The sequence below is a fragment of the Carlito syrichta genome, unplaced genomic scaffold (genome assembly GCF_000164805.1).
Source record: "Carlito syrichta isolate Samal-C Ts95f unplaced genomic scaffold, Tarsius_syrichta-2.0.1 Scaffold78061, whole genome shotgun sequence".
Classification (NCBI taxonomy): domain Eukaryota; kingdom Metazoa; phylum Chordata; class Mammalia; order Primates; family Tarsiidae; genus Carlito; species Carlito syrichta.
Window position 1 is genome coordinate 59,423 of NW_007022157.1, and position 27,710 is coordinate 87,132.

The 27,710-nt window shown below is 36.6% G+C and overlaps 1 protein-coding gene across 1 annotated transcript in view; it reads right to left on the reverse strand.

Annotated features, from left to right (window-relative positions):
• Positions 1-27,329, reverse strand: part of ERCC6L2 (ERCC excision repair 6 like 2) — a 79,889-nt gene extending 52,560 nt beyond the window's left edge. Inside the window, exons 1-8 of the mRNA XM_021710433.1 lie at positions 27,165-27,329; positions 26,572-26,779; positions 23,572-23,712; positions 22,995-23,108; positions 22,015-22,134; positions 18,520-18,591; positions 17,524-17,669; positions 3,632-3,727 (exon numbers count right to left, since the gene is read on the reverse strand). Of these exons, the coding sequence (XP_021566108.1) occupies positions 3,632-3,727; positions 17,524-17,669; positions 18,520-18,591; positions 22,015-22,134; positions 22,995-23,108; positions 23,572-23,712; positions 26,572-26,779; positions 27,165-27,253 (986 nt within the window). The 5' untranslated portion in view covers positions 27,254-27,329. The remainder of the gene's footprint in view (positions 1-3,631; positions 3,728-17,523; positions 17,670-18,519; positions 18,592-22,014; positions 22,135-22,994; positions 23,109-23,571; positions 23,713-26,571; positions 26,780-27,164) is intronic.
• Positions 27,330-27,710: the final 381 nt, after the last annotated feature.

The following is a 27,710-nucleotide window of genomic DNA, read 5'->3' on the forward strand; positions in this document are numbered from 1 at the left end:
CATCATACAATGACTTTTTAAAAGTTAACTCATAGCCGGGCTCGGTGGCTCAGCCTGTAATCCCGCACCTTTGGGAGGCTGAGGTGAGTGGATTGCCTGAGCCCGCGGGTTCGAGACCCGCCTGGGCAGTGAGGCCTCATCTCTACAATAAATCAAAATATCAGCCGGGCGTGGTAGCACGTGCCTGTGATTCCAGCTACTTGGAAGGCTGAGGTGGAAGGATTGCCGGAGCCCAGCAGATCGAGGCTGCGGTAGCCGGGAGCGGCCACTGCACTCCAGTCTGGGTGACAGAGTGAGACTCCAACTCAAAAAAAAAAAAAGTTAACTCATCAAAGAAATTTAACAATGATATACATAATCTTAACAAACATCAGGCCTTTTAAATATATGAAGCAAATATTACTAGACTTGAAGGGAGAAACAGGGAGTTCAACAATAATAATAGGAGACTTCAATACCCTAACTTCAGTAATGAATAGAACATCCAGACAAAAGATCAATAAGGAAAGAGAGGATTTAGACAACACTATAGACAAATTGAACCTAACAGAGATTTGCAGAATTACCCGTCCACCAACAGCAGAATACATATTTTTCTCAAGTGCACATAAAACATTCTCTAGGATAGGCCATACGTCAGGCCACAAATCAAGTCTTAATAAATTTCAAAAGATTGAAATCATGCAAAGTTTTTTGTTTTTTTACCAATCACAATACAACGAAACTAGAAATTAACAGCTGAAGAAAACTTGAAAGATTCACAAAAATGTGGAACGTAAACAACTAAAGAGTCAAAGAAGAATTCACAGAGCTGTTAGAAAATATCTTGAGCTAATGGAAACACACCATACCAAAACTGACGGCATTCAGCAGTAGTGCTAAGTGTCCGTGTTACAGCATATATCAGAACTTCGTTCCTTTTTAAAACTGAATAATATTCCACTGCATGAATTTACCACAGCTTATGCATCCGTTCACTCATCAATAGTCATGTGGGTGCTTCCACATTTCTGCTATTGTGAATAGACGTGTTAAGAACATGGGTGTACAAGTATCTCTTTGAGTCTCTGCTTTCAACTCTTTTTGTTACATAACCAGAGTGAACGTGTAATTGCTAAATCACAAGGTAATTCTGTGTTTAATCTTTTGAGGAACCACCATGCTATTTTCTATAGTGGTTGCACTACTTTACATATCCACCAACAACGCACAAAGATCCCAATTCTCCACCTCCCCACAGAGAACTGTTTTCTGCTGTTTCTATTTTTATAATAGTCATTTTAATGTGTGTGAAGTGGTATCCCATTATTATTTTGAATGGCATTTCCCTAATGGTAAGTGATGTTGAACAACTTCTCAAGTGCTTATTGATCACCATCTTTAGATAAATGTCTACTGAAGTTCTTTGCCCATTTCTGTAGTGGGCTTTCTGTTGTTATTGTGCTATATACACTTAAAAAATATATATTCTTGGTATTCTCTAAGCTGCCTTTTACTTTGTTGATAGTGTCCCCAGTTGCACAATCTGGGGTGTTTTTTAAAATGTAGACTGTAAAGTTTCATCATAAACCTACAGAATCAGAGGGTACCTAGAGGGTGAAGTATGAATATCCGTGTTTTTAAAAATTGTATCAGGTGATCATTATACCCCACTCTTTTAGTTGATGCCCTTAAGTTTTTGCTGACATTTAAAAACTTTTTGGGGGGACAAATTTTGAGAACAAAGATATCCTAATTCTTTCCTGAGGAAAAAAATTCTCACACAATTTTATCTCTTCCATGCCCCCAATAAAATTTCAATTTTATTGAAATTATGTGACATTTTAGCTCTTGACTGTTACTAATTTCTTCATGTCTCTTTGTATCTTAGGGAATTCTTTCAGTGAACTGCATTAAGCCTCTCAGCTGCACTATTAAAATTTTTTTAGACTTAACTAAAAATATCAGAACATTCTTTATCACTGATTTTTGGATATTTTTGCTTCTTTGTGTATAGGTTAATATTTCACGTATTGAATTATAACCTTGAGTAACATTTTTAGACATGAGCAATAAATTTTCTGAATTCCTTGGGTGTCAACAGTAGCTCTTATCTGCCACTACATAATCGTATTTTAGCCACTGACTACAACTGCAAATCAAAGTAATTTTCTTTCACAGATAGCCACATGAATTTTTTCACTTTGACAATTCTACTGTCATCTAGAATCCTATAATAGAGATGAAAAGTTTGCTCTTCAAAGTCTGATCTGCTGAAATGAGTCCAGTTCTCATTTCTTTGTTAATAACTTGTTTTTTTCCTTTTTGTTGCAGTTTTGATAAATCATTTTCTCCCTGTTTCTCACCCAGGAATCTTGCAGCCTTTCTCTTTATCTTTGAAAGCTAGCAATATTACCAAGATGTATGTTTTCTCTTTCTCTCAGTCAGTATTCCTACTTAGTTCTCAGTGGCCCCTCAAAATTAACAAAAAATGTCTATATTTATTGTGTCAGCAATTATTTCCCTGTCCTCTAGGCTCTCTGTTCATTATCTCTGGAACAGACAGATGATGATATCTGGGATTTTTCCTCAATTTCTCTTCACTCATATTTTCACATCTATCTGTTTCTTGACTTTATGTGATAAATATTCATGCCTTTCATCACCATATCAATCTACACCTTTACCCTCTCTATTTTATTATTCAGACCTTCTACTGAGCTAGTTTATTTTGGCAATAGCTTCAAATTCTAAGAACTATTTTTGTTCTCTATGTACTTTTTCCTTAGTGTCCTATTCTCATTTTATTCCCTTCGGTGTCTCTCACCTTGGCCCTTTTCTTTCATGTGGCTAGTTTTAGTAAAATGTCCCATAATTCTTAGTTTCCCACACGCAATTCACAGGAGGACCGCTGGAAAGCGGGTCTGTGTTTCCACACAGGTAAGGTCTATTTAATCATCTCCTTCTTCATGTCCTGCAGAGATCTGGGAGTGCTTCAGGCTCGGCTCTGCTTTATAAGCTGGTTCCAATACCCATTCTAGGAACCTTTCTACAGTCAGTTTCTCACCTATTAATAAAATTTGTAAAACTATTTTTTTCAGCTCTAATCAAAGAGGACCTATAACGGCCAACCCCTCTGTGAGTATGAGTTATGGGAGAGAAGTTTGTATTAGAATCAGCATGTTAATTAACTTCCCAGAAGGATGCACTTTGTCTGCTCTCACATCCTGTAGTTACTAACCCCATGCTTGAGATTTCTGTATTCTTTCCTGCAGACTTTAGATTGCAGTTTTTCTTTGCTGATATCTTGATCACACAGGTTCTATTTGATTTCTTTCTTCTAGTAGGTTCTCAAAACTTCTGATCTACCAATAGAAAACTATCCCAGTTTCTTGGAGTCTTATGGATTTATTCTTTCTTCTTAAGCCATTTCTGTTATGTTAGTGGGATTTTGAGATGAATGGAAATAAATGGCTAATACTGGCTTGCTATTCGGATTAAGAATTTCAGGGTTATCTTAAATAGAAGTTTTCACAAGGTTTCCCCTTCCTTCTAATCCTAGGCATATTATAAGCAATCTTAAAAGTTCAGAAATATTCTTAGATTAAAAGTATTTGCAGATTACTTTAAATTTTTTTAGTTAGTGTTATACCTGTCGATGGCTTGAAGATCATTGGCAGGGTTCCAAGTGGGATCAAATAATACAACAACATTGGCACCAACAAAATTGAGGCCTAGTCCACCAGCCCTAGGGAAAACAGAAAAAAAGCATATTAAAACAGCAAAACGTAATTATTATGTTATAATTCAATTATGCCAGATTTCTAAAACCAAAACAACACAATACTGCATTAACTTCATGAGGGTAAGATGATTAAATCACAAATATGTCACAAATGAGATATCTATGGCATATTCTTTTTCTACTATTTTAGAACATGTACTCTAGAAAATCCCTTTTAAAACTGGCCATTAGAGCCCATGTAAATAGGTAGTGCTAGTTTTTACATTTTTTTGATACTCAAATACTATTTGTGCAAGATTTTCCTAGCATAATTTTTAAAAACAGTACATTCTAGCTAAATAAAGTGAAAACGTTAAAATTTCCAATTCAGGTATTCCTCTCACTAAGTGTGGCTAAAACCCTGCATATTATTTGTAAAACAAACATAAGACTCTGAAAGGTGAAGAGCAGACAGACAAGCTGAGGACTGCAAGACCTAAAGAATGACATGGCTGGGAGTTCCCTGGCCTTCTTTTTGCTTAAAATATCCCACACAGAGTTCTGGAGAAGCCAGTGAACTGGAAATGCCAACAGTCAGAGATTTTTTTTTAAATGCCCCCAGAAGGGTCTTTTCTCTTTATCCAAAGCAGCAGGAAAGGTGAGGTCTCGCAACATAGAAAAATGTTAGACAATAGCCACCCTACTCCTGCCAAAAATGAAGGAACAATCTGTGGCCCTATCCTAGTCAGCAAAGGCTGAGTGGAGGATGCTAGACTTTCACCCTTGCTTGACTATAACAAGGCACCACTCTTCCTTGCTGGGATGGTATCAGAGAAGAATGAGTGAGGAGCTAGAACTTTGACTTTCTGTCCAATGGTAACAGGGTGACAGGGAAGGCCTTGTGGTGACAGCGGAGGCCTTGTGGGAACAGTAATAAAGCATCTCCCTCTCAGGGTATCAGCAGAGGCTGAAGACAGAACTTATATTTCCACCTCCACTTGGCTAGAGAGGAGGCGTACTAAAATAGAAGATTAAATAAGATAGAGTTTCATGACATAATACTGAAAATGTCCAGGATACAATAAAAAAAATCACTATACTAAGAACCAGGAAAATCTCAGCTTGAATGAGAAAAGACAATCAATAGATGACAACATTGAAATGAATCATGTTGAAATTAACTGACAATTTTAATACAGTCATCATAAAAAAGTTTCAACATGCATGAAACAAACTTTAAAAACAGTCTCAGCAATGACAGAGAGGATCCAAAGAAGAGCAAAATGAAAATTTTAGAATTGAAAAATATATGAAATATAAAACTTGCCAAATGAGCTCAGCAGGACAGGGAGGTGACGAAGGGTAGAATCAGTAAGGGTGATAATAATCAATACTATTTACTAAATCTGAACAACAAAGAGAAAACAGACTAAAAAAAGAAAAGAAAATGAAAAGAGCCGTAAAAGACTGAGAACCAATAACAAAAGAGCTAACACTCACATCAATGGAGTACCAGAAAAAGCAGAGAGAGAGAGAGAGGGAGAGATTTCAAAAGGACTCAAAAATATGGCTGAAAACTTCCCACGCTGGCAAAAGACATAAACTTACAGATTCAAGAGGCTGGATAAAACTCCAAACAGGAAAACCCAAAGAAATCCATGCCAACATACAATTAAACTTCTAGAAACAAAAGGAAAAAACCCCTTAAAGACAATGTGAGAAAACCTGCATCATTTTAAGGGATGTAGCAATTCAATTGACTAGATTTCTCATCAGAAACCACGGAGGCCACAAGCAAATGGCACATCATTTCTCAAGTGCTGAAAGAAAAGAACTGTCAAGCCAAAATTATATATTCAGCAAAAATATCCTAGAGGAAAAGAGAAAATATTAACCTTCTCAAACCAAAAGTAAGAGAATTTATCATTAGCAGACTGAACCTAAAATGATGGGTAAATAAATTTCATTAAACAGAAAGAAAATGATAAAAGAAGAAAACCTGGAACTTCGGAAAAGAGAAACATCAGAATGGGTTAATATAGGAGTGAATATAAAAACCATTCTACTTCTCATGAGATTTATACATCATATTTTATGCTTAAAGGAAAACTGTAACATCATCTGATATGCTGCTCAATGTATGTAGAGGAAATACCTAAGACAATTATATCTTACAAGTGGAGTAGGAAAAGAGACTTAAGTGTAAGTAAGGTTTCTGCATTTTATTCAAACTGGTAAAACTGTATACCAGTAGAATGTGAAAAGTTACCATGTATACTATAATACTTAGAGCAACCACCAAGAAAGCTATACAAAGTAACATTCTTAAAAGCATTATAAGAAAATAAGTATAGAACCCTAAAAAATTATTTAAATAAGAGAACAGTGGACAAATAAATAGGAGATAAACAGAAAAAAGTAATTACCTTAAATGCAATGACCTACATATACCATTTAAAATCAGAGCTTGGCAGAGTGGATTTTTAAAATGGTACAAAGATATGTTGTTTTCAAAAAAACACTTTAAATATGATGACATAGGTAGGATGAGAGTAAAAAGAAAACATGAAGAAAAAATCAGGGCAGGTTATATTAATATTAGTCAAAGTATACATCAGAGCAAAGAAAATTACTTGAGAAAAGAGATAATATATGATAATAAAAAGATCAATCTACCAGGTAAATGCATCAAAACGACAAAGCTGAAAGATAAAGTCAGACTAACAACGCTTAAAGAGAAAGTTTAAAATGTACAGTTACAGTTGAGAATTTCAACACCTCACACTCAGCAACAGATAGAATACTAGAGAGAAAATCAACAAGTGTATAAAATAACAAAACAACCAACCAACAGAATTTAATATAGAGAACACTCCAACTAAGAACAGCAGAACACACACTTTTTCCTAGTGCCCACAGAACACTTACCAAGATAGATCTGGGTCATAAACCAAACCTCAACAAATTTCAAAAAACTAGTCATACTGAGTATGTTCTCTGACCATAATGGAGTCAAACTAGAAATAAGTGACAGGAGAACAACATTAAAAAAGTTCCAGCCCTTAACTGTACCCCACAAAACCATAATAAAAAATATTGATTTAAAAAAAAAAAAAGTTCCAAACACTCGGAAATGTAAACAACATACATCTAAATAGACCATAGGCTAGAGAGGAAATCTGAAAAGACATTTTAAAATACAAATTGCAATAAATAATAATAATTTAATAAAAAAGAAAACACAACATGAATGGACATAACATGGACTTAATATACCCAATGAGCAGCCATTTTAACATTGCCTAAATCTCATGTTTTTCTGGCAGTTCATTTAACTTACTCTCTAATCACTAGCCAAGGACAGAACTGGTTTCTCAGAGGTAGCTATTGATCATTGTTTTAAACCTCCCTCCCCAGCTTGTTTTGTACTAATTAGCTTTTCTGTTTCAAGTATTTGTTTCCACCCATAAGACCCAAGTTAACTTAAGCAGCCCCTCATGACCTTCGTGACACAGACAGACCCCCTCACCATGGCAGCAAGCATGCAACGAACCCACTCATAACCTGATACAGTACCTGCACTTCGCTGTCCCCTCTGTGATGACGTGAAGCCGATTACCACCCAACCACCATAATGACCTGCCCCCTTCAAGGGGAATGTTTAAAAGAATTCAACCTCAAGCATCCATTCGCCATTGCTTTACTAAACTCTGGTGTGGCCATGTGCTCTTTGAGCTATGGCTGCCACCATGTTTCCTAAACTTTGGCCCGCTCTCCTACCTTGGAGAGATGAATCTCTCCAAATATACTGTATTTTCTAATCTAACTTTTGTGCAATTCTTTGCATCCTTCTTGTGGCACCAGATGGCACAACACCACCACAGCAGGTCTGATCTAACATTTGAGGGCCCCATGGGGGATGAAAAAATATATATATTAACCTGACGCAACAAATCACAATATGTTCTATGTAGCTAAAGCAGTGCTTAGAATACCTACATCAGAAAAGGATAAAGGTTTCAAACAAATAATCTGAAGTCCTACCCCAAATACACTAGACGAAGAGGAGAAAAAACTAAAGCAAGCAAAAGGAAGGAAATAGTAAATATGAGGAGAAATCAACAAAATCGAACACAGGAAAAAAATCAATGAAAGAAAAAGTTGCTTCTCTGCTAAACTTCCAATGAGAATGACAAAGATAAAAAAAGAATATACAAATTACCAATATTAGGAACAAAACTGTGGATATCACTACAAATCCTACAGCAACTAAGAGGAGAAGTGGATACTGTAAAGCCTCTATGCTCATAACTGACAAGTTAGAAGAAATGGACCAGTTGCTCAAAAATTGCAAACCACCAAACTCAACTAAATGAAATAGACAACTTATAAGTTCTATAACCATTAAAGAAATTAAGTATGTTTTTAAAAAGCTCTTAGGAAAAAAAAATCTCCAGGCCCAGATGGTTCCATTAGAGAATTTTACCATTTACAGAAGAATTAACACCAGTTTTACACAATAAGCTCATGAAGCGATTTCTGGATCATTAGCCCTTAGGGAAATGCAAATTAAAACCACAATAAGGCGGGGCCGGGGGTTAGATTAAGATGGCTGACAAGAGGCAGTTAGAGTGTGTTTCACCTATGGAGTAAAGCGATGTAGGAGGTCTCCTCAGCACTCAGAGAGGAATAAACAAGACCAGCGCAAGTCCCACCGCTCTCCAAAGATGTGGTAGAAACCACAGAGTGCAAAGAAGAGGAAGGCCCATCAAGCCGGGCTGGACCAGTCAGAGTCTCACCTGTACCCCTCGAGTACACCACAGCCGCCCAGCGCGGCGGGGAAGGTAAGGGAGGGGAACTCCGGAGTTCTGTGCTCCTGCTGCAAACTTGCAGGCCCCCTGAATCCTGTGGGGCTCCAGCCTCTCAGAGAAAAGTGCTCTACCCATAGCCCTGCTCTGCCAAAGCCTGGGCAGGCTTTGCGAGCACCCCTGAGGCCCGGCGGCCGCCGCACTCTGCAGGGCGAACTGCGTGAGGCCGAGGTGGGGGGGCGGGGGGCGGGGGGCGGGGGGCGGGGGGGCTTGATGCCGTGGCAGCCTCTGCTCCTCAGGTCAACTCTTGCGGGCCTGCCCTGCACAACGGCGCTACGCCGGCGCCCTGGGACGCCTTCCTGGTCTCCACCGGAGTAGCCGAGCGTCCACTTGCGGGGTGCTGGAGCGCCTTCGCTCTCCCTGCGCCCTGCCCCACGCTGCTCTGGAAGGCTCCAAGCCGACAGAGAACTTGGGTGACTGCCCAAGCCCACCCTCTGCCTAGGCTGGCTGAGCACTTCTCAGAAGTAACACCAAGCAGAACCTTGCAGCCGCCATCGCAGCGGCTCTCTCCCACAGGCGCCACCTCTTGGCCAGAGGTCAACAGTGCAGCCCACCGTCTCATACATAACACCGCGGCTTTGGAGCACGCCTGATCCCCAAACCCCAGCTAACATCCCTCTCCAAGCCACTCCAGCCACTCAGGATGTCGTGAGCCAGGGTGAGTACCCAGCACAGGTCTGCCACAGCTGGCAATTGAGAAAACACACCAAGACCAGATAACCTAGGAAAGCCGATAGTGCCTATGTCAATCCCCTGCCAGCCTCAGATAAGAAAAAATTGTCTGCCCAAATGATAAGGAACCAGAAAAATAATTCAGACAATCTGAAAAAACAGAGTTCTCCAACACCTCCAAAAGACCATACAAACTCTTTAGCAACACACCCTAACCAAAATGAAATTTCTGAAATTCCAAACTTAGGATTCAAAAGGTTGATTATAACATTGATCAATGAACTTCAGGAGAAAATTGAAGACATAAAGAAATAAAATAAAAATAACTATTCAGGAAATGAATGAAAAATTCTCCAAAGAGATGAGCACATTTAAAAAAAATACCAAGCTGAAATTCTGGAAATGAAAGAATCATTTAGGGAAGTACAAAATGCAATGGAAAGTTTTAACAGTAGACTAGAACAAGCAAATGAAAGGATCTCAGCACTTGAAGACAAGGCTTTTGAATTAACCCAAGACAACAAAAGAAAAAAAGGAAAAAAGAATCGAGATAACAGAACAGTCTCCAAGAAGTGAGAGTTTGTAAAATGTCCAAACTAGAAACCATAGTTGTTCCTGAGAAAGAAGAGAAAGCAACAAAATTGGAAAACCTATTTGAGGGAATGAAGAAGAGATCTAATACAAATACAAGAAGCCCAAAGACCCACCAGAAGATTCATTACAAAAAGGTCATCCTTAAGGCATATAATCATCCAATTATGCCTAGTTAAGAGGACCGAGACAAAAGCATCAAATAACTTACAAAAGTAAACCTATCCGTCTACCCAGCAGACTTCTCAGAGGAAACCATACACGTCGGAAGGGATTGGGGCCCCATCTTCAATCTTTTCAAACAGAATAACAGTCATCCATGCAAAACTAAATTTCATAAAAGGAGACAAGAAAACACTGAGGGAATTTGTTACCACTAGACCAACTCTATAAGAAACACTCAAAGGAGTTCTAAATACTGAAACAAAAGGTTGAAATACACCAGTAGAAAAATGCTGGAAATCATAAAGTTCACAGGCCTTATGAAATATCCACACAAAAGAGAAAATAAATAAATAAACAAATAAAGCAACCAATAACAACCAGTAAAATGAATGGAACAGTACCTTTCATATCATTATTACTGATAAACATAAATGATCTCAATGCCCCCACTAAAAAGAAACAGGCTGGCAGAATGGATTAAAAAACACAACCAAATATCTGCTGCCTTCAAGAGACCCACTTAACACAATGACTTCTACAGACTCAAGCAGGAATACCCATTCTCGTATCAGATAAAACAGACTTTACTTTAACAACAGTAAAAAAAGACAAAGATTGTTATTATATAATGATAAGGGGATCAATCCAAGGTGAAGACATAACAATTTTAAATATATATGTGCCTAATACCAGAGTCCCCAACTTTATAAAACAAATTCTACTAGACCAAAAAAAGGAGATAGCAGCACAATAATAGTGGGAGACTTCAACACTCCACTGACAGAATGGACAGATCATCAATGCAGAAAGTCAACAAAAAAGAAACACTGGAGTTAAACTGGACTCTAGAGCAAATGGAACTAACAGATATCTACAGAACACTCCATCCCAAAACTACAGAATATACATTTTTCTCATCAGCACATGGAACATTCTCCAAGATAGAGTGTATGAGGGGCCACAAATAAAGTCTCAATAAATTTTAAAGAAATCAGAATCATATCAAGCACCTTCTCAGACCACAGTGGAATAAAACTAGAAATTAACTTGAGAAACCAAACAAAAACATGAAAGCTAAACAATTTGTTCCTGAATGATCCTTGGGTCAACAATGAAATCAAGATGGGAATTAAAAAATTCCTCAAAACAAATGACAACAATGAAACTAATTAACAAAACCTATGAGACATAGCCAAAGCTGTCCTCAGAGGAAAATTTACAGGGCTTAAGAACTATAGTAAGACTGAAAGACTGCACATCAATGACCTAACATCACACTTCAAGGAACCAGAAAAACATGAACAAGCCAAACCCAAAGCTAGCAAAAGAAAAGAGAGCCGGGCTTGGTGGCTCAGCCTGTAATCCCGCGCCTTTGGGAGGCTGAGGTGAGTGGATTGCCTGAGCCTGCGGGTTCAAGACCCGCCTGGGCAGCCGAGACCTCATCTCTACAATAAATCAAAAAATTAGCCGGTGGTATCGTGTGCCTGTAATTCCGGCTACTTGGAAGGCTGAGGTGGTAGGATCGCCAGAGCCCAGCAGGCCGAGGCTGCGGGGGCCGGGAGCGGCCACTGTACTCCAGTCTGGGCGACAGAGTGAGACTCCAACTCAAAAAAAATAAAAAAAAGAAGAAGAAAAGAAATAATAAAGATCAGAGTAGAGCAGAACTACATGAAATCGAAATTTAAAAAAATACAAAAGTTCAATGAAACAAAAGCTTGGTTCTTTGAAAAGATAAACTACTAGCTAGATTAATTAAGAAACAAAGAAAGAAGAAGCGATTTAGCTCATTCAAAAATGAAACTGGAGATATTACAACTGATATGATGAAATTCTAAAGATCATCTGAGACTAGTACGTACACCTCTATGCAAACAAACTAAACAATCTAGAGAAGATGGATACATTCTTGGAAACATATAACCTCCAACCTTGAATCAGGAAGAAAGAGAAATCCTGAACAGACCTATAATGAGTAGTGAGATTGAAACACTAATTAGAAGACTCCCAGCGAAAAAAGTCCAGGACCTGATGGACTCACAGCTCAATTCTATCAGACCGTCAAAGAAGAACTGGTATCAATTTAACTGAAGCTCTACTGCAAGATTAAAGAGGAGGATATCCTTCCTAACTCATTCTATGAAGCCAGTATCACTCTGATACCAAAGTCAGAAAAAGATACAACAAAAAAAGAAAACTACAGACCAATATCCCTTATAAACATAGATGTGAAAATTCTCAACAAAATATTAGCAAACCAAATTCAACTGCACTTAAAAAAATATCTACCACAACCAAGTGGGTTTTATCTCAGGGATTCAAGGGTGGTTCAGTATACGTAAGTCAATAAATGTGATCCACTACATAAACAGAATTTTTAAAAATCATATGATCATTTCAATAAGTGCAGAAAAAAACAACTGATAAAATCCAGCATTCCTTCATGATAAAAATCCTCAGCAACATAGGCACAAGGGGAACATTTCTTAAAATAATAAAAGTCATATTCGACAAACCCACAGCCAGTGACAACGGCAATTTTATTTTAAAAATTAAAAAAACAATAGATGCTGGTGTGGATGCAGAGAAAAGGGAACACTTATACACTTGGTGGGAGTGCACACTGGTGCACCCTCTATGAAAAGTGGTATGGAGATTTCTCAAACAACCAAAAGTAGATCTATCATTTGATCCAGCGATCCCACTACTAGGTATCTACCGAAAGGAACAGGGGTCATTATACAACAAAGACACTTGCAACTGCATGCTCATCGCAGTACAATTCACAATTGCAAAGGTGTGGAATCAACCTAAATGCCCACCAAATGATCACTGGATAATGAAAACGCATATATACACTCTGGGGATACTATTCAGCCATCAGAAAGAACGAAATAATGTCTTTTGCAGCAACTTGGATGAAATTGGAGACCTGCATCCTAAGTGAACTAAGAAACAGAAAAGCAAGCACCCCATGTTCTCACTTATAAATAGGAGCCATCCTAAGGAGCCACAAAGACATAGAGAATGGTATCATGGGCTCTGGGGACACAGAAGGGGGAGGGAGAAGCTTTAGAGGGACAGAAAGTCACCTACTGGACACAGTGTGCATAAGTGGGGGTGGTGGGTACATTTAAAGCCCAGAACAAAAACTATCTGTACCCCCTGAAGCTACTGAAATTTTAAAAAATAATAATAAGATAAAATAAAACCACAATGAGATATTTTCGCATACTCATCAGAATGGATAAAACAACAAAAAAAATGACAATAGCAAACATTAGTGAAGAAGCAGAGGAACTTAATCATGCATACATTGCTATGAGAATGTAAAATGATATAGCAACTCTGGAAAACAGTTTAGCAGTTTCATATAAAAATCAATACATTCCCAATGCATTCATAGTAAGTTGTTGCATGTATCGATAATTCTTCCCTTTTTATTGTGGAGCAGTATCCCATGATATGGATAAACCACAGTTTGTTTAAACATTCATCTGTTGAAGGACACCGGGGTTGTCTCCTGTTTTGGGCTGTTAACAAATAAAGCTGTTGTAAACATTTGGGTACAGGCTTTGTTTGAACTTAAGTTTTCATTTACTGGGATAAATGCTAAGTAGTGCCACAGCTAGACTGCATGGCAGTTGCATATTTATTTTTATATAAAACTGCTAAACTCTCATCTTTCTGGGGGAGTTAAGAACGTTTTCTGGAATAAAATTACAAGATATAATGATTCAGATGATTCATGGTGTTGGACTACTACGTAGAGGCACCTGTATCATCTGGAAAAGTTTACTTTTGGAGCGTAGTAAAAGAAATCCTCAATTTAATCCTCAGAAGTGAATAATTATAAAAGCACTATGGCTTAAATTACACTGCTTGCTTAGAAAGTTGTTTCTAGTCAACCAGCATGTGATTTTGAAAGTGCAAACAAAGAATGTAATTGTGCCTCGTGTTCATGCTACCCGCTGTCTTTCTGCCACGTATAGGGAAGTCAAAAATGTTGCCTTCATTTAATTTGACCTGTGGTTAAGGCACACCATAAAGGAAGACGCTGAAGATATAATTTTGACAATTTTTATTCATATAAAATTACTTACTGATTTTGCAAGATTCATTTTTCTATTAGCCAAAACATATCAGAATACTACTCATTTCTTCTGAAATGAAGTTATTTCTAAAGTAAAGGTATCTTTTAGCCAAACTGAATGTACATGATGTTTGTCTACTGAGTTGAAGCACTGTCTGCAGCTCTTAGAATTTACACAACAGTCGTGATCTTCACCATGTTTTGAATTTTCTGATCTATGTGCTCTATATTTAATATTACTTTATGAGATAACAATGACAAAATGCTGCATTTTTTAAAAGAAAAGACAAAACTAAAATCCAAGAACAAAAAGATTTTCTTTCTTTCCCTCAACCATTTTTCTAATCCCAACTCTCTTCCCAGCCTTTCCCTGAGGCTTCCTATGGCCAGTTTTCCCTTGTCGGCTGCCTAGACCTTATCACAAAACACAACTCACACTTACATACTACTTTACACTGGATGCTGATTATCTAGGGAGAGATAAATGCAACAATCTTCTCTCCTACAATTTCTAAAGAACATGGCTTGAAATCAGAGGATAAAAGGTCTTCAGGATACAGAAGCCTCAACAGAAGAGAAAGTGTTAATGAGAATAGGGATTATTACAAATGATAAAAATATACTGAGGGAAAAAGACTGAATAAGAAAGTCATGACTGAAATATGAAGTGAACTCAGCAGTGCAAACATAAAACAATGGGTGAAGTCTTAGAATAAAGGAGTCACTTGAGGCTGATGTTAAGACTTTTCTTGAACTTTCTGATTTACATACTCTATAGTTAATAATTACTTGGTTGAAAGATCATGAACTCTCAGAAAAATTGTCTTGGTACTCCTTGATGTGGCATTAAAGAATATTTACATAATCATAATAATGTTTCTGGACTTGGAATTTTAGAAATATCCTATGGATAATAACCTGGTTACTTTCACAGGACTTAACAAAAACATTGATGTTCCTGACAAAGTACAAGATAAAATGATTGGCAGGTGATATGGACAAGAGACAAAAGATGAACTAAAAGACGATGAAGACTTAGCATTCTGGCAAAATAACGGCTAAACCGACGTGAAAATGCTTCTGCTACAATAGACATTAAATATAAACCACTGCAAAATGAGAAAAAGCAAAAATGGAGCTTATGTGTCTCTTGCAAAGAATAGCTGAAGAATGTATTTGTTGTATTACGGAAGGCTTTTTATGTAATGGCATGCGATAAATAACTCCTTGAATTCAGTCACAGGAAAACAGAAATTCAAAACTTTCCCCCTTGCCTTGGTCAGGACACCTAGCAAACCAAAGCAAAACCACACAAGTGGAAAACTCCTACAACCAGTCTCCAAAGGATTTCCACAAAGGAAAATAAATCTCACTGAAGATAAACTCAAGAGAAAAAAAATTTAAAACGTGTGAAAACTGTCTCCCATAAGCAAGAGCCTGTATTGCTACCCCAATTACAGGAGTTAACAGAGCAAAAATACCTACCATTCAAAAAGACATTTTTTAAAGCATGGTTAAAATTACTGAAGAAATAAAAGAAAGGTTAGAAATCATAAAGCACAAAATACAAGTAAGATAATCAGGTAGATTTGAAAAAATCAAATAGGACTTGTGCAAATGAAAAGTGCAGTCTTTAAAAATGAACAATTCGAGCTGGGCTCGGTGGCTCAGCCTGTAATCCCAGCGCTTTGGGAGGCTGAGGTGAGTGGATTGCCTGAGTCTACGGGTTCGAGACCTGCCTGGGCAACTTGGTAAGACCTCATCTCTACAATAAATAAAAAGCTAGCCGGGTGTGGTAGTGCGTGCCTGTAGTTCCAGCTACTTGGAAGGCTGAGGCGGAAGGATCGCTGGAGCCCAGCAGGTAGAGACTGCAGTGGCCGGGAGCGGCCACTGCACTCCAGTCTGGCTGACAGAGTGAGACTCCAACTCAAAAAAAAAAAAAAAAATGAACAATTCAATGGATGGGTTCACTAGCAATTTCTGACACATAGTTGAAGAGTTAATTAGGAGCTTTATGGCAGATCTCAACACACTGAACTGGAGGTGAGATTATTTCTTGTTATTATTGGTTCCATACTATTAGAACTATTGCTTAAAGCATTTTTTACTTTGAAACGTTATTTATTTATTTATTTATTTATTTTTTGAGTTGGAGTCTCACTCTGTCACCCAGACTGGAGTGAAGTGGCTGCTTCTGGCCACCGCAGCCTTGACCTGCTGGGCTCCGGCGATCCTTCTGCCTTGGCCTTCCAAGTAGCTGGAACTACAGGCATGCGCTACCACGCCCAGCCGATTTTTGATTTATTGTAGAGATCAGGTCTTGCCAAGTTGCCCAGGTGGGTCTCGAACCCGCGGGTTCAGGCAATCCACTCACCTCAGCCTCCCAAAAGCACGGGATTACCGGCTGAGCCACTGAGCCCGGCTGAAACGTTATTTTACAATTAAGAACACTTACGTTTTATAAAACCTAACTGAAGACAGCATTCTACATCATTTAATGCTCTGTACATAAGGACTCCTGTGAGAAATTACTTCTTGAATTCATTTACAGGAAAATGAGAATCCAGAGCTTTTCTCCTTTTGCTTTCAATTCAGGATTTAGTTCAGTGCTCAACAAAGTAGCGCATTCATAAACATATTTTATTTTTTATTTTAAGTAAGATTTTATTCTGACTTAACTTTTACTTTGTGCAAAACAAATAGAAGCATTAACACTCTTTATATATGTTTACTTTTAAGGTCCCTTGGAATGCTTTTTGAAAGACAGTGGGAATGAAGCTATAAAATTCTTATCACACAAGATATCAAAAGTTACAGATCTGTTACCCCCTCAAAAGGGATTAATCTTACTTTGGTGTTTATATTGATTTAATTCATTCTCAAAAGTGTAAATAGTCTTTAAAATTTCTTAACGAGATATTCACAAATAGGTGTTAGAACCAATTTACCTCTTATAAAATCTCTAACCTTGGAGCTGCCCTGGTGGAGACTAAGTGGAGGCAGAGGAGGGAAATGCCTGGCCCACCAGCCCAGAGGGCTCTGGAGCTCCCTGAGCCCAGCCAGAAAACGACTGCTACACAGACTTTCAGTTATCTGAGTAATACGAAGTCTCACTGTTTTAACTACAAGACACAAGTCAAAACACTATCACAGAACATTCCTAGGAGGGAATATCCATTTTTCAGTGTTATCTTTATAAACCCGAATTATAAAGGGAATTCAGTGATGATAAAGGAAATGAGAGAAAAGGTTAACTAAAACTCAAAATACTATTATTTCAGTTATAATAGCCTCTTTGCCGCTTTTCCTTAAAGCCAAATAAACAAAGCCATATAAGCATAACCACTAAAAATTATTCCATTAGTAGCATAAAGTTATCCTGAATCTTAAAAATAATTATGTAACAATCACATTCTCAAATGTTACTTCCTTACATTGTGGAGACAAGGCAAATGTCAACATCTTGTGTGCTGTTGAACTCTTTCACGATCCTGAGTCTCTCCTCTGATTTTGTACTTCCATCAAGTCGCCGGTAATCGAGCCCAGCCGCCATACAGTATTGTTGCAGCACGTCCAGCAACTGGAGGAAAGGCATAGAAACGGGCAAATGTAAATTCCTGGTTTAGTATGTTTCAGACTTACAAAGATCAGATTCATTAATTAGGTATTAATTATCGTTGCTCACAATTTCTTTCTTAAAATTCCAAGAGCAATCAATATTTTTCTCTGACTCATGTATTTCTTCTTGTTATCCTGAAACTGGCTTTAATGTTTAGCAACCTGTTTAAAAAAAAAAAAAAATCCTTACTTTAAAAAAAACAAACTGAAAACAAAACTATTAGTCAGGCGGGGCTTGGTGGCTCAGCCTGTAATCCCAGCGCTTTGGGAGCCCGAGGGTTCGAGACCCGCCTGGGCAACCTGGCAAGACCTCATCTCTACAATAAATCAAAAATTAGCCGGGCGTGGTAGCGCGCGCCTGTATTTCCAGCTACTTGGAAGGCTGAGGCAGAAGGATCGCTGGAACCCAGCAGGTCGAGGCTGCGGTGGCCGGGAGCGGCCACTGCACTCCAGTCTGGGCGACAGACTGAGACCCCAGCTCAAAAAAAAAACAACAAAAAAAACTATTAGTCAAATCATTTATGTAAATATATTTCATTATATGTGCTACCTTCTAAGTTCTTGAATGTCTTAAAGAATAATTAAGAAGAGTATCAACAGAAAATAAAAATTTATCTTTGAGTCTGATATTTGACAGTAACCTGATATACCTGAAATCAAAATGTCTGTCTGAATACTTCAAGCTGCTCACCTCACTACATTTCCTATGTGTAGATACGAGAAAAACGTGGCTGTGAGCTGCCACGTCCCTTATGCTTATGCCTCAGGGCTTAGGGCTGGCCAATCAAGAATGCACTTTAGATGAAACTCACCTTGGTGGAAAAAGAAAAGAGAAGAACTTTATCTCTATTTTTCCTGCAATGATTTAAAAGCTGCTGAAGGACCTGAAAATGAACCACAGAAAATCAGTGAAGCAGTTCTAACTGAAAGTACACTATATACATACACCCATCACTTGAGAATTTCTTTAAAACTATTTTTATACAATACCAACCTCAGTCATCTTTTCTAATTCCTTTTATTTTTTTCCAAGTTAGAGAAATAAAGTATTAGCTATTACGTAAAACGTTATTTATCACCACATTGTCAATAAGGAGGTAAAGTTCCCAAAGACTTATTTCATCTCATCTGGTTTTAATAAAAAGGAAGCATTTTAGATTATGGGATGCATTTAAATGGATTAATTCAATTTCCAAAATACACTTTCTTTATATCTACAATACGTTAAGAAACTAAATTACAGAGCAACATTCCTTCCAGGAAGTGTTTAAATAGTCTCTAGATGGACGTACTGAAATGTGTTCAATTAGATCTAGGTTCTAAAAGTCTTGATATTTATTTTCTTAGAATAATCAGTCTGATATACACCTCTTCTCATTTTCTCCCCTTTGTTTCTTTATTTACAGTAAGCTCTGACTTCCAGATTTGATCTTGACCTCAAAATGCCAATAATCTGCCCCCACACACAGTGCTTTTAGGGAAGAAGCAAATAGTCCAAAGCCTTGTTTGTAACAGTAATACTGTTTGCTATTTTTATTTCCACATTAGGCAAGGAAAGTCCCACAACACCATGAAAACAAATTCACAGAGGGGAAAAGAGGAATTTTCTATAGTAAACCTAAAGGTTTTTTGAAAGATGAAGTAGACACTCAGACAGTTTTATTTATTCAATGATAAGCATTTAAGCTTTTAAATAAAAGAATGCATACCCCCTACAACACTCTCTTAATCGGTGATCAAGAGAAGACACAGTGCTAACTTGGACTCCTGCTTCCCAGACCCTCAAAAAACTACAGAGTCGAAAAGAAATTCTCAGGTAAGCAACCAAATGGCGAATAGGAATGTCACAGATCAAGGAAACACTATTTTAATATGTGGAGGATGTACAAAGTAAGTTTTATTTGCATTTAGCTTTATTTTTAAACAAAATAGCACTCATACTTCTGTATGAAGTATATGCTTCTGAATTTTACATAATTTACTTAATTTTACTTAATTTCAATTGATAGACTTTTGGTTTTATAGATGAACAGAGTAAAAAGTACAGAAAATTCCCATATACTTCCTCTCCTATCCCCACTTCCATCCCTCCTCCACCCTTTCTCTCCGTATCAATATTAATATTTAAAAATCGATCATTAATTATTAATTAATAAAATGTATTAGTATTAGCATGATATTTATAACAACTGATGAAGGAATATCAATACATTATTATTAGCTAGAATCCACAGTTTACATTAGGGTTCACTCAGTTGTGTTGTCCAGTTCTATGGTTTTTGACAAATGCATAATGACATGTATCCGCCACTACATTATTACACAGAATCGTTTCACTGCTGTAAAAATTCCCTGTGCTTCACCTACCCATCCTTCTCTCCCCCTAGAACCCCTGGCAATCACTGAGCTTTTTACTATCTCCACAGTTTCGCTTTTCCCAGAGTGTTGCATAGTTGGAATCACAGAGAATGCTGCCTTTTCAGACTGGCTTATTTCACTTAGCAATATGCATGTAAGGTTCTTCCATGTCTTTTTGTAGCTTGATGGCTCATTGCTTTTTATTGCTAAATAGTGTTCCATGGCACGGCTGTACGACAACTGGCTTATCCATTTACCTACTTAGGGACATCTAGACTGCTTCCACGTCTTAGCAATTATTAATAAGTTCATGTTGGGTTCTTAGGTAGCTATAAGTTTTTAATTCAATAAAATTTAACTCATTTAGGTAAATACCAAGGAGTGCAATTGCTGGATCATGTAAGAGTATGTAAGGTAATCTTCTTTATGTTTAAATATTTAAGAGCTGTGTGAGAAACGATTCAATTGTCATCCGAAGATGCACTATTTTGCATCCCACCAGCAAAAGATGAGAGTTCCTGTTGCTCTACACCCTCACCAGCATTTGGTGTTGTCAGTTTTCTGGATTTTAGTCATTCTAATAGACATGGAGTGGTATCTCATTGCTGTTTTAATGTGCAGTTCCTTAATGACAAATGATGTTAAGCATCTTTTCATATGCTTATTTGTCATCTGTATATCTTCTTTGCTAAGGTATCTGTTCAGGTGTTTTGACCATTTTTAAACTAGACTCTTTGTTTTCTTATTATTGAGTTTTTCAAAGGGGGCCATCATTTCTGAAAATATGCTACTGGCTTAAATGGTGAGATAATAAGTGCTCAGTTCTAAACTAATTGGGCTTTTTATTTTTTGAATATAAAAAGAATGAAATAAAAGTCAATGATATAGATTTGAATTATTTGTTGTGATAATAAATCATATGACACGCTCATTTATACAAACTTATTCTAAAAAACACAACTATTTAATGAAATAGTCTTTACTATTTATATCCAACTTTCTATTTTAGTTCACTAAATGTAAAGGTCCCAAGCCTACTAAACCACGATGAGCTTATATAGATTAACTGCTAAAAGTATTTCCAAAATTTAAGGGAAAAAAACAAAAACAAAAATTGACTGCTTTAAATTATTTCCTTTTTATTCCTTTTGCCAAAAGAAATAATTTACCTTTTCCTTAATTGTAAAACAAAGTTGAGACTTGTTCTGTAAAAACCTCTTAATCTATAAATAAAGATTCTTGATCGTTATTAAGGGGTTAAACAAACTAATTCTGTTGTAAGAAGGCTGGAAGCTGTCAGCATTCATGCTGCTGTCACCGGCAAAGCCCAGGGGACTGCGTCATGGTTGGAGAACTCAGCTTACTCTTCACACCCCTCCCTCAGTAATTCATCACGGAAAGCAGCTGAGCTACAGGTCAGTTTCCCTGTGTATTACAAATGTTCTTTTGCCACCTTACAATCTAGGCCTGCAAGTAAAAACAAGAGACAGAAAATTCTAGACACGGAGGCCTTGCCCACCTTGGAGCCCTTAAGAGATTCCTGTCTGATTCCAAGCTAATGCCTATCCTTATCCTCCTGTTTTACATTAGCATTTATGTTTCTGGTAGGTTATTTCCTTAAACATTTGAAGACAAGCTATTACACACGTGATAACAGCATCCATTTCAAGAGGGCATAAGTCCAATACATCAAGATTAGGAAAGGCTGAAGAATATTTGATGCCACTACCACTGACCTACTGTGCACACACACTGTACTCAGTGTTCACAGGGAGCCAGCAAATGTGGCTACAACTACACCAGCTGTCAGTAGCCACCATCTCTTCCAAATGATTGAGCAGCCGATCTGATTAGTTGGTCTAATCACTACCACTGATCTGCCACTACCACTAAGTAAATATTTTGTATACCATCCTTGTCTGTATGTAACCTGAAGGAAGGGCACTTACCTTCATTTTTCCACTGTATTTAGGGTCAGAAAGTGTTTCAAAAGCTGCATCTTTGCTTTTCTGAACAAAATGAGGGAATCTGGAAAATACCTGATCACATATCCTTTTGATAAGGGTTTCCTTGAGGGGAAAAGTAGAAGAAAAGGTAACTTAACACATTTAAACCTATATAAACTGAAACTGTTCATGAAAAGCAATTTCTATTTAGAAAGACTATATTATTTTGAAGATTCTGCCATCTCTAAATCAGATTAATAATTCAGAAAATCTTAATAAAGTGATATGTTAAACATATTTGGCTTTGATGAATTCTTAAAAATGTGTCTACTAACTTGATCATTACGTTTTTAAAGATTTTCAAAACAAGGTGTCAAATACTCCCAAAAGAGTACTATCAAAGAATATTAAGTCTTATGAAATTTCAAAATTACATTTAAACAGATAAACTATAACACAAAATAAAAGTATAAAACCAGTACATAAAGGTTTTTAAAAAGATCTTTCCATTTATACTGTGCTCTACAATAAGACACAATTAAAAAGGATCAAAGAAAATAATCAAATTTAAACTTAAACTGAAATTACTGATTTTTGCCAGTTTGTTAAACAGTCCTAATATTTAATATGCAGATTATTATAAATGATTGTTCACCTAGTAGATAAGATAAATATAACTAGAAACATATTATAGGAATAAGACTGACTCACAAAATATCTTATTTAGTAATCATACCAAGGGATGTTTGGAAAAATAAATACATGAACATTATTAGAGGCATAAAAAGAGTTATTTTAATTTAAGCTTAAATGTTCTCACTTTGATTAAAAACTTAAGTGTACACACTCCTAAATTTAAAACTGAGCAAGTCAGTTTCATCTTAAATTTCATTAAAAAAGATATTTAGCTAAGAAATTTCATACCAAATATAAAATATGTATACCAATAGCATCACAGAGAAGTATAAAAAGCCAATGCAAACCTGTTGTCTGGAGGTGCTGGCAGCCTGCAGGAGCGAAACATGATTAGCTACTTTCTGGAGGACCGCTAGGTAACTGAGATACAAGGTTTTCATTGTTTCACCGTGCGCATTGGTCTGGAACCAGAAAAAAAAAATATATATAAAAAACTAACATGGCTATGTACCTGCTTACGTCATAAAATATAGCACTTAAGATAATGTGTACTATCTGGCTACTTTTGGCAGAAAAAAGTCTAAGAAAATGATGGTCAGCTATTTATACAAAATATTCATGAGTAATTAACACTGGAATCAAGTTTTTGGTGAATCATAAAAGTGGAAAACGAGGATATCAAATTGAAGCTTACTTTCTACAATTAACTTTTTGAAAATATATTTGAATATTATATTTTATATATGTGATTGCTAGTTGATATTATAAACATTTTGAAAACTACTCCTTTTTACAAAACATATAGCTTTTAAAGCTAAAGAACTTTCTCAGAGAAAGTTATTTTTTTATCTGCTACTTACTCTGACACTAAAAGGGTATACTACACGAACAAAAGCAAGATAGTAAAGATACTGAAATGCCTGCCTTGTAACAGCAGTTTCTCTTCTTCCGCCCACTGCTGCAGGTACAAGGCTGAGAAGACTGAAGTATCAAAGTCACATCTTCTGTTTCTAATACTGTTTGATAGACCGCTTTCTGGAAATCTGTCAGAGAACAATACACCATCTGCCAAGATAAAATACAAGGTAATTATCAGTATCTTGTACATAGCAACAATAATAATCGCAATGCACATCTGATTTCATAGATTGTCATAGTGAAAATTGCTATAAACTAATTTCTTCTCTTGTTACATAATTATTACAATTTTCTCCCAGTTTTCCTATATTCTTTGCTCTTCATCTCACCTAGACGATACAAATTATAATTTTTCAAATAAATCTCATAGAGCTTTTTAAATTAAAAAATCATAATATGAAAAAACAAATGACATCATTTCCTTATACACTTGACCCTTGGACAGCACATGCAGTCAAAAATCCACATATAACTTCTGACTCCCCCAAAACTTAACAACTAACAGCCTACTATTGACCAATGCCTTACCAAGTACATAAACAGTCACAAAACACATATTTTATATGTTCTATCTATTATATACTGTATCCTTACAAAAAAGTAAGCTAGAGAAAGTAAAATGTTATTGAGAAAATCAAAAGAAAAAAATATATTTACTATTCATTAAGCGGGTCTTCACAAAAGTCTTCATCCTCGTCTTCGGGTTGAATAAGCTAAGGAGAAGGGGCTCGTCTTGTGGTCTCTGGGGTGGCAGAAATGGAAGAGGTGGAGGAGGTGGAAGGAGAGGCCGGGAGACAGTAGAGGCAGTCACACTCAGTGTAACTTTATAGAAATACGTTGTAATGTCTGACTGACTTTTTTGCTTTTCATTTCTCTAAAAAGTTTCTATACGGTCCCAATCTTTCTTCCAAAATTTGCTTTAGTTTCAGTGCCCAAATCATAGAAGGGTCCATTTTGTAAAAGACGTCAAAAGCAGTCGTGAATCATTGGAACTCTTCTGTCAGACTAACACCATTCTACTTTCCAGGACTGCTTCTTCTATGTCTTCTGCCCAGCATCTGGCACTGGTTTGGAAGCATTCATCTCCATCAAGTCATCTTCTGTTAATTCCTAAATTTCTGTGAGTTAGCTCATAAATTTCTCTAAGATATGAATCTTGAAACCCTTCACTTCCTACCTTCTTTCTTTCTTTTGTGTCATATCCACAATCTCTTTCACGATTTCCTTGATTGGTTTTGTCATAAATCTTGTGAAGTCATGCACAACATCTGGATAGTTTTTTCCAGCAGGAATTTATTGTCCAGGCTTGATAGCTTTCATGGTTTTTTCTATAACAATGACATCTTTAATGGTATAATCCTTCTAGACTTTCACGATGTCTTCTCTATCAGGGTTCACTTCCATAGCACTGACAATCCTTTCTACAGAGTATCATGTGTGATGGGTCTTAAAGGTCCTTATGAGCCTCTTGAGCTAGAAGCTGAATTAGAGATGTTGCATCTGAGGGAAAGTAAACCACTCTGATGCTTTCAGTGTTGAACTCATGAGGTCCTGGGTGGCCAGGAGATTTGTCCAATGTCAAAAGAACTTTAAGTGGCAGTACTTTACTGGCAAAGTACATCCTGACTTCAGGAACAAAGTATCAACAGAACCAATCCAGAAAAAGGGTTCCCACTGACCAGGCCTTCTTGTTATACAAAAAACTGGCAGCTAATGTTTATCTTTTCTCTTCAAGGCTTGAGGGTTAGCAGCTTTTTGAATACTGGAAGTCTTGATGATAAACCTGACTACATTTACATACAAGAGTAGATCTGGCCTATCCCTTCCTGCATTAAATCCTGGTGCTTACTTTTCTCATAAATCTCCTTTGTGGCATTCCCCTCCACCCCTCCACAGGATAGAGCACTTCATCTGCATTCTATGTTTGGGCATGTTTTGATGCAGAAATACTTACCATTGTGTTACAACTGCCTGAAATATTCAGTACAGTAACATGCTATTCAGGTTTATAGCCTAGGAGCAATAAACTCTTTCATATAACCTGGGTGTGTAGAAGGCTCTACTATCTAGGTTTGTGTCAGTACATTCTATGATGTTCACACAATGAAATTGTTCAAAACTGCCTAAAGGTACATTTCTCAAAACATGTCCCTGTCATTGAGGCATGACTGTAATTTATTTGCATGGTGGGCTAATATAGAACTCTGAGAAGGCCCACAATATGTTAAGAAATATACAGTTGATCCTTGAACAACATGGGTTTGAATTATGCACATACTTACTCTTATACTCTCTATAACATATCCTAAAGAGGATATCCTAAAATTAGAGGACATTTATAGAATTGCCCTTATTGGGGACAACATTTATTAGGCTTAGTTTCATAGTAATTTATAAGACCTTTATTCCATTACCTGAGTTAGAAGAATCACAAGATTTGAAAACTATAAAAGAACACTACCATACTTTAAAAAATTCTCTTCAAGTCAACTCTTCAAATTATCTAAAAAAATTAACAATGTAATTATCCAACAAATTCCAAACATTAGGTTAGTCGTATTCATCAAGAAATAAATCTATTTTTAAAAAAGCTTTGAACCACTTTGGTCCAACAGCTAGAATTAAGGTATCAAAGAATATACTGTGTGGTAGATGGTACACAGGATATGAAGGACAAAGTGTGAACAGAAAACATTAGAAGAGAACCTCTTCCATCTGTATTAGGGAAAAACAATATCAAAAGTTTTGAAAAGAAATGAGTTTAATGCATATGAACAATAAATCTGTTCGCTAACATGTTAGTAAAGATAGTAAAAAAAAAAAAAAACCCAAACAACTGGGCTCAATTAATATGTTTTGAAATTCTGTATTTAATAATTTTTTCCACACAGAATAAAAATTAAAAAATTATATTCACAAAATATCACAGGAGACAGACTTTTTCTTAAAAAGGGGAAAAAAAAAACAAGACAAGAAATTAGTAATATACACAAATGTAGTTCTTACCCGGTCTTCCTTCTTAGGTAACTGATCCTTGATAAGAGTCTTGGTACGCCTGAGAAGCCAGCCAGACATCTTTTTGGCAAGCCTTTGCATGGCTTTTCGGCCAGTGGCTAGTTCTCTTTTTGTTGCTGTGTGTCTCTGACCATGTTCTACTGGGTCAGAAAACTGCTTCTTGAAGTAGGTCCCGCTACCTAAAAGTCCTGGCACAGCCCTTATTAAGACAATAAGAAATGTGTTAGAGCTTTATAATCTTTTTTTTTAAAAAAAAGACTTCTTTTTTCTTCTAAGAGATACACTAACTCACATGTTTATTAATGGCACCAGAAACAAAAGCCAAGAAAACAATGTTCTTTTCTTTTTGATAGTTTCGTTTTATAACTATAAGAAGATGATGGCATAGATAGGTAGCATGTATATTTACTTCAGGGACCAAGGGTAATATATAAAGATAAGTGTTTTATAAAGATAGTATAAGGATAGGATCAAATACAGACAAATGATTGCTTTTCCCCCTTCAGACACTAATGATTAGCGAACAAGAGAGCATTAAGCTAAAGAAGTATTATATAACTTTTTAAAAAAGTATTTTCCCTCACCAGTCTATAACACACCACAGTTCTTTCATATTGTTCTGAAGAATGGTTCCAGTGAGGCCAATGCGGACATAACACTTCAAAGCTTTCATAACCTCTGTTACTCTAGCTTTTGGATTCTTGATTCTATGGGCTTCATCCACAATGACAGCTGACCATTCCAAACTATAAAGTAAGAAGAGGGGAAAGGCTGAGTAAACTTCCCTTTCTTAATCCACAGAATTTTTAGAGAAAAACTTTCTCTACCAAAGTTTTGGAGTTTTTGTTTTTGTTTTTTCTCTTCTTTACTTTTTGATGGTTCCATTAGATTCTTACCTAGTTAAATGGTCACAGGTTTGGACAGCCCACAAAAATAAAAGGTGTCTCGGTGGATCATCACTGAAATCCCGCCAATGAAGGAATTTCTTTAAAAGAAATAAACCAGAAAATATTCAAATATAAAAAAAGCAAAACTAGCAATGTTAAATCTGAATGAAAAAATATCAATAAAACTCATAATTGTAAAAAGTTACATTGCATAGCCCTGGCTACTAAAAATGTTTACAATTA